The 8371-nt window shown below is 40.3% G+C and overlaps 1 protein-coding gene across 3 annotated transcripts in view; it reads right to left on the bottom strand.

The window, feature by feature from the left end:
- Positions 1-468: 468 nt before the first annotated feature.
- The window catches only part of txn2 (thioredoxin 2), a 29241-nt gene continuing 21338 nt past the window's right edge, over positions 469-8371 (bottom strand). Inside the window, exons 3-5 of one of the 3 annotated variants that reach the window (XM_072271764.1) lie at positions 7418-7541; positions 3914-4037; positions 469-1248 (exon numbers count right to left, since the gene is read on the bottom strand). In XM_072271764.1, coding sequence (XP_072127865.1) covers positions 3927-4037; positions 7418-7541 — 235 coding nt within the window. In that variant the 3' untranslated portion in view covers positions 469-1248; positions 3914-3926. Of the gene's footprint in view, positions 4038-7417; positions 7542-8371 lie in introns of all 3 variants that reach the window. The other 2 variants (XM_072271763.1, XM_072271765.1) reach the window with 2 other exon arrangements.

Here is an 8371-nt window from a genome sequence, read left to right as displayed (position 1 = left end):
ATACTTCCATAATAAATTAAATGTACCTATTTATTGTAGGCTAATAAGAGCCAGAGATAAACTGATTATTATCCTGATTGGTCTTGCCAAGGATAGACTGCCTACAGTACCTTGTTACAACTTCATTCTCAAGGGCTAAGTCATCAGGATTGTTGAAGCTAATACAATAAAATTACCAGAATTTCAATTCCACTGAGATGCTTCTCACATCCTCCTTCTTGGATCTTTAGGTCCCAATATCTCATCAGCCTCAATGTTCAGTTACTGTTTCAGAAATGCAAGTTTTGATCTAGTTTCATGCAACATCTGCATATTTCCATAAAGAGATTGGGAGTTCGGATCCTTGCCAATGACCTTGCATGACCCAGGCTCAAATGAGCAAAGTTCCAGTTCTGCGAAGACCCCATACTCAAAGAGATAGAGATGGTGAGTGTGGGTGTGCAAAGCCAAAAAGTAGGGGAAAAATCATTAAAAGTTGTAATTTGCTGGATTTATTTGATATAAATTTGTTACATTGGTGGCAAAATTTAAGACTGCAAAAGAATGCCAGAATTCAGTTACAAAATGATCAGTTTGTAAATGATAAGTTAAACATTACTAATTATTTAGCCCTCAGCTTCAGTTCTGCTTCATCCAAGTGACGCCCCGAAGGAAATTTTCCAGTTGGTGATAAAAGGTCGAGTTTCAAGATGGTGCCGGTGAACCATGGCGATGTTCTGTGAGCTGAACTTTGAACTTTGTTTCTGCAGTAGGCAAGTGTATGCCAGAAGCAGGAAGGAAGCACTAGTGGTGATATTGGTAAGGACCCAATATTTAATTTTAAAAAAAGGCAGGGGATACGCAGTTGGTCAGACAGCATCCGTGGAGAGAGAAACAGTGGTACCCTTTGAGGTAAGTAATTCTTCAGAATGTTAAGTTTACTTTCTACAGATACTGCATGACCTTCTGAGTACTCACAGTAATTTACTTTTTGTTAAATTCCTTAATACCTGCAGTTGCTTAGAGTCCAGCGATATTCATCCCACTCACATCAAGCATAGAGTTTTGGGAATCTGTTCTTATAGTTCTAAGTGTCTGTCGGGTTAAAAATATTGTCACTTGCCACACAAAGCTGCTCACTTTCTTCTGCAGTTCAACTGCTGCTCCTAATTCAGTGACTGCCAGAAATCCTTTGGGCTATGTGGTGATCCAACAACAGGGCTGCAGATATGGATGATTTCCACCTCCCCCTTATTCGTCTCCATTGATCTGGACAAGGAGCAGAGGCAAGTTTTACTGGAAGTATCACTGCTTTGTTGGACATGAACATAATTTAGTTTCTGCTGGTGATTAAATCCAAGGATCTTTTCACTCCGATGAAAGATAAGCTGGACAGTTCCTTTTGACAAAGGAACCAAATTATACTAATGCATAACCATAGCACCATTACAGGCCATCCCCAGGTGACCAACGGTTGAATTATGGACAACCCTAAATATGAACAAGCTCACATGATATATTAAGAAGTCCAATGTATGTACATATGTTCATTTCTATGAATGGCAGAACAAGTTTCTATTCTCACACCACATTGTTCTTTCTTTCTTCTCCGTTGATCTGGACAGAGTCTTACACTTTTGATATTATTCATTACTACCCTGTGGAAGTGTGGTTAACATAATCAAGTAATTTTCTGACTTATGGACAAAACTATCTTTAGGACAGTTTTAATGTTTAAATGGAACTAATCTGTAGATGAAAATCAGGCTTTCATTTTGGACAGTCCGTAATAAGCTCCAAATACTTTCAAAATGAAAGCCTGACTTTCATCTACAGTACATTTAACATTGTTCTACAAATATCAGCAGCAAGATTTCAACAGATTGTCCGTTTGTCCCACAGGATCTAATCAATCCCGAGTCCCTGGAGCAGTGAGACAACAGGATTAATTGCTGCACCACTGTACTGCCTTCGTCTCTCTTTGACTTTGGACTTGGGCAGCCATCAGCCTTCCAAAACATCCAGGCTGGGACAGGATTTCTAAATCCTCAATAAAGGCAAAATTCTATTTGCAAAGAGTCACTGTGTTTCATTACGAGGAGTACAGCAAGGCAAGAGAATTTTACTAACTGTTCCATTACATCCAAGACAGAAGGTTACATCCCAAAGCAAGTAGGCAAAGCAAATTAAGTCACTCAGCTGTTTCCCAAAATTAACAGGTTCTTACTAAATGCACTCACTCAGTGCTGATGTACAATTCAAAGCAAGGACAAGATATGCAAATCATGAGGGTGACATTTTGTTTTAAGATAGATGAGTTTTGGGAGACAATGTGTTTGAGTTCAGTACCATGCTTTTGTTTTACCCACTTTGTTTAACCTACACTTCTACCGCAGTTAATAAATCAGTAGATTCCACCAGCAACATTGGTCAGTTCTTTGTACCGAACAATCCAGGATTATTTTTACTTTATCTCAAGTCCAGTCATAGTTTGATTTTAGCAATCCAGGGACCTCAAAGGCCATCTCTAATGCAAAGCCCTTTCTCACACTACCTTTGTGCCTGCTGAACAGAGAAATGACGGGGCACGCCACAGGAAGCTCAAATGCCCAGAGGACACAGTAACAGAGCTTTATGTAGCCTTGTCATCCATGCTGCACCTTCCCTTCACTCTCTCTATCGATTAGTTTTCTTCCTTTCCCACCTCACACTGACAAGAGATGCCCTCAGTTCATCCAACAGTCATTACAGACAACACAGAATGTGGGCACTGATACTTTGCACTACAGAATACCTCTTGTATCTTCTCCCTAGTCCTGGTTTTTGAAGGCAGCTCCAGCTGCTGCCCAAGCCAAGATCAATGAGCTCTTATGCAGTGACTGAAATCAAGAGAGTTTATTTCTGGAGGCCAGTATTAGACCCAGCTGTGCTTCATGTTTATGGGTTCCAAGATTTACAATACAAACTGCAGCCAGGTGGCTCTCTCCACTGACACACTGAGTCGGACTGAACACAGCTGTAGTCATGCAGTTTTCTCAGCTGTGAATTATGTAGAATGTCACATCTCGGGTAACTTGCCAGAAATTTAAAGGGTGCAGCAAACCTCCTTCCCCTGCCAGGTTTCACTTCCCCTCTCAGACAACAGTACTGCATTTGTGTGAGGGCATATTCCTTTTGGTGGTTAAGAGATAAAACGGAACAGAGTTAATGTATTACACCAAGGCTCTAGCCAAGTAGAACAAATTCTCTGGGGTGTCAAATTTATGATATACTGCCTTTATTTGTATATTTGTCGTATTTCATTTCTTCTTGCTTATGTGTTCAATACCAGGGAAAGTCTTTCTTTCCCCAGCAGTACCCAGTGACTGCTCACTACTCTCAGAGTAATCACAACAGAGTTTATATTAAAATGGATTATTAAGCAAAGAAATGGTTGTGGCAGAAACCCACTTCAAAAGCAAAAGAGATAGAGCTAACAGCACGGTTTCTGAAGAACCCTGATTACTGATTCTTATGATACAAACCCTTCATTAAGGTGAAGAACCTGAATCTATTTCATGATTTTTTTTTTAAGTCTGATTCCAATCTTTCTAAACAACTTTGCATTTTGTATTGCTGACTTGGTTTCAGTTGCTGCCAGTGATCCTACACAAGTCACGATGGGAAAATGAAGTGGAAAGAACTCATAGTTCCAGCAAGTGGAGCATGGTGGACAGAGCAGGAGAAGGAACCAACAACACTGCTAAGTTAAAGCTCTTCAGGCTACCAGGTAACTGGAGTCAGACTGTGTATCATGTGTGACACCGAATAAATGTTTTAGAATGTGACAGGAGAGACAGCTACAGGAATTCCTCCCGGCCATCAGCAGCATTTAGGACTTCACTAAAAATAAACACTTAGTTGAGAAGTGGAGGATCACATGGCCAACTCAGACCTTTACAGCTCAGTCAAATCAGCTTTTTGATAAACACTTCCAGGTCATCTTCACTTTTAACACCTATGAATTGGTCCACAACGTTGCCATCCTTAATAGCGAGTACAGTCGGGACTGCAGACACCTGCAAAATATTGGGGAAAAGAAATAATATTACATTTTTATTTGCGCAACCAAAACTCTGGAAGTGAAAACAACTCCAAAATCCTTTTTGGTGTAACTCCTTGATCAGACTCTGTTCTTTGTAACACTCAGTAGGAAATGATGTTTGAGCAGTATGCATCCATACGGTTTACCTCTTGGGAACAACAAATAATTATTGTGCCCACTCCCTTGACACCTGCAGGTTTGTCCCCTTCCTAATTTATCACATTCCTCTTTGAAAATTTCTTCTAAAGCAGAATCTATCTTCCTTTCAGCATAAAACCACTAATCCTTTTCTGCCAAAAACGTCAGATCTTCATCTTCATATCAAAACCCTTCACGATTCTAAACATATCTTAAGATTTCTTCTCTCCCCTGAGGGGAAAGCTGGCTTCTTCTAGTTTCCCCTTTTGTACTAACAGGGATTTCACTAGCTCGGTGCTCAAGATGATTAAAAGCAGCCCTGAAGAAAGCTCTCAGCCCAAAACATCGACTGTTTATTCTTTCCCATCAATGCCGAGTTTTTCCTGCATTTGCTTCTGATAAAAACAGATCCAGAATTTTATTGTCTACCATTACATTTTCAGTATTGATCAAGTAAACTGAAAACTCTCTTGCACCAAAAGACACTGACGTCAGTTCAGTTGCTAATTTTAAATGTGTGAGTGAGATCCAATGCTATTGAAGCTAAAAGTGAGAATACAGAGCTGAGTTATAGATCAGTTCTGATCTTATTAAATGTAAATCTTAGGAGCTGAACGGCCTACTCTGGTTCTTATTTTCAGCACTGAATTACTTTTATTTCTATTTATCTGTTCAACCAAATATGATAGAAATTATGTACAGAGTCAGATTTAATAAATGATTTAATTGGTGTTGATGATGTTGCATAGAGGAGCTATGTTTTGAGCAATGTATAAATCACTCCCTGTTCAAACCAAGAACCCCATGGGATTGTATACACCTACTAAACCAGACTGATAGTCAGTCCCCTGCTCTTAACATCTCAAAGATCAGTCTTTACATCTCATTCATCTGCAGAAGCTTGTTTACCAAAGCCTTCAAAGCAGGCAGCAATCAAACACCTTTGAGTTTATATGAAAAATGTCACCGACTTGTGTCAAACCTGCACTAAAATTAGAACAGAAAATGCTAGCAACACTCGTGGGGCCAGGCAGCATCGTTTGATCTGAAATGTTAATTATTTTCCTCATTTCACAGATGCTGGCTGATTTGCTGAGAGTTTTCAGATTTTCAGCTTCCACGACTTTACTTTCATTACATTAAAATTACAACCGTGGTGCAGCTGTATAACTAAAGAGTTATATATTTTCCATTTTTAGTTTTACAACATCCAGTCTGACACATTGCTATATGCCCATGTAGCAGAAGTTACGAGCATTGGAGTCCTCAGAAGCAGCCTACACTTGCGTGGCCAGACTCCTCCAGAGGTACAGTGGTGGGAGATAAAAAGGAATCAGATGATGGTCCAATCACTTTCCTTTCCTACCAGATTCCTTTTTCACCATTCCCTCCCCCACCCTCATTACAATGATCAACCTATCACTTGCCAGGTCTTGCACACACACCTTCCCCTCACTTCTTTATACCGATCATCTCCACTCTATCTTTCAGTCCAGTTGAAGGGCCTTGACCTGAAACAGTGACTTTCCATTTCCCTATACAGAAACCGCCTGAACCACTGAGTTCCTCTAGCAGCTTGTTTTTTGGTAACCTTTAATTGTCCGTGGTTTAAACATTACATTTATCCTCATAGTAGATTTTGAGGTTGGCTTACAGATTGGAAAGGGAAGAATAAGTTACCAGCCACTGGCAGCTCTAACTCGACTCAGGAAATGCAGCACCACACAAATCTCAAGGGTTTCTGTTAATCCCCTCAATTCACTGCAAATTTGGTATTTTTATTATTATTTTATATATTCAGAAAAATTAGCTTGATTTGAATTACACAGCCTAAAACAGATTAAACATTAACTTTTCAAAAGGAATTCAAAATACGACTGGGAATGAAAACACTTTCAGGGATATACTGCAGGTCAAAGAAAAGCAGGATTATAGAAAATGGAGAAAATGCTGGAATCTGGAGTAATAAAAACAAACAGCTGGAAGAACAAAACAAGTCAGGCAGGATCCCCAGAGGAAAATGGACAGTTGATATTAGGGGTTGAGAACCTTCGTTTGGATTATGGAAGGTTTTTAAACCTTCCCTCTGCTTTAGGAGGTCCACTCGAGGTCACTGAAGTCAGCAGAATGGGGAAAAGCAAATCAGAACCATTTGATCGAGTCTGCTGTTTACCTCAACACTTAGGAATTCAGCTCGGGTCAAAAGCCAGTTCTCTGCCCTTCCAAGTTTACCAAGCATTCCATTCAGGAATGTCAGAGATAAAGGTGAACAGGCTATATTAAAAAGGTCTGTTTAGCTGCTTGTGAAAGAATCAGTAAGCTTTGATTAGGGGCATCAAACTGCATACAGGCAGATGTAGATTTAAGTTAGCCAAGTCCAACTTGCACAAGAATGCACAGGGACTCCTGGTCTATCAACATACCTAGATGCAATATGCATGACTAGTTTCCATCTCTGGTTCAATAAAGTACAAAACATGAATGCAGAATGGAATTCAGATATGTACAGAGGCCAGCAACTAGGTGCTTCCATAATCAAAGTACATTAGATATATCATAGTAAAAACTGGGCCAATAGGAGGCCCAGCCCCTGAGATCAACTGAACTTTGACTAGCTCAAAATTTAACCCTTTCATCTGTCACCACTCTTAAATATTACCTGCCTTCAACATAACCAAAAGAACAGAACTTTCCAATTTCTGATCACATAGATGACTAAAAGTGACCATCTTGTTTTCCAATCATACCAGACCGACAGACGTTTTAATAGCACTAAAAGTTGTTCTAGTGAGCTGTATGAACCCGATTTCATGTAAGACTCACACTTCTGTAATCTTGGATGCTCCCATATCTTAGCTCCTCCAAATTCAGCTTGCTAATCGGTAATCATACCAGAGATATTGATCAGAGCCAGATACAGAGGCCATCTTAATGGAGGTGGAGTAGCAAGCATCAGGAGTTTGATTAATGTTTTGCAAAGAAGAGGGAACAAGAATGTGTAGTATTTACTCTTACGTGAGACAAACACTTCACAGAAATTATCCTAACAATCAAAAAATTGCTGGGTACCAACAGGAAGATCAAGTCCAATAAATATGTTGGTTCTTCTGTTTAAAAGTTCAGGAGAGCATCCAAATGTTAAATCACGGTGTAGAAAAAGATACATTTTATAAACAAGCCCCTCCACCCAGCAGTAATTAAATTGTAAGCCCATACCTTGTACTCAAGGGCGAGGTCTGTGTGATCATCTATGTCTACTTTGGCCATTACAACTTTCCCTTCCTGTTGTGCCACCAGTTTCTCAAGCCTTGGACCCAGCATACGACAAGGGTTGCACCAACTGCAGAGCAGAAAGAGATCAGATGAAGGTGAATGTGTTAACAAGAACAATGGTGATATATGTCAGCAGCGTTTCTCTCACGAGGCCACTAACAGGATTTCAAAGAACTGCAGAGTATCTCAAGCAAAAGGTCATTCTTCCTATTCAAAGTACGTATGTAGTCCACAACCCTGAGATGATTCATCTTCTCCACAACCACGGAACCAAGAAAAACATGGAACCCATTCAAAGAAAAAACATCGACCAACCCCCCCCCACACAAAAAAAACACAAATTGTGCAAACAAGAACAAGAACATCAACCCCCCCCCATGAGTAAAATTGCACACACAAGAAAGAACAAGGAATATAAAATTCATACAAAATTTAAAGACTCCAATTGAACTACAATCCAATCCACAAACCACAGACCCAGGACTTTGGCATTCTCCTCCGACAGCATCTGTGGGGGAGAAGAGACCAATCAAACGCAGGGATCTTCCCTCAGAAGCAGTGAGTGAGGGAACTCCACAAGCAGACATCTCCCTCCGGCAACAGCGAGCTCGAGGGTGGGAGGTGGCACTGGACACTCACCTGTCTTCCGTGCTCGCTCAATCTTCATCGACGCTTTAATGGGCGAGAAATGGAGCCAATCATGATCAAGGGGAACATGAGAGAAAATTTATTCACTCAAAGGGTGGTGAGAGTGTGCAATGAGTTACCAGTGGAAGTGGTGGACATCCGTTCAATTTGAACATTTAAGAGAAGTTTGGACAAGACAGAAATGGAGGGCTATGGTCCAGGTGCAGGTCAATGGGACTAGGCAGAATAATAGTCTGGCATGGATTAGAT

Source organism: Mobula birostris, chromosome 11, assembly GCF_030028105.1.
Source record: "Mobula birostris isolate sMobBir1 chromosome 11, sMobBir1.hap1, whole genome shotgun sequence".
NCBI classification, from domain to species: Eukaryota; Metazoa; Chordata; class Chondrichthyes; order Myliobatiformes; family Myliobatidae; genus Mobula; species Mobula birostris.
The sequence above is the reverse complement of the archived record's forward strand: the minus strand, read 5'-3'. Positions and strand labels throughout refer to the sequence as shown.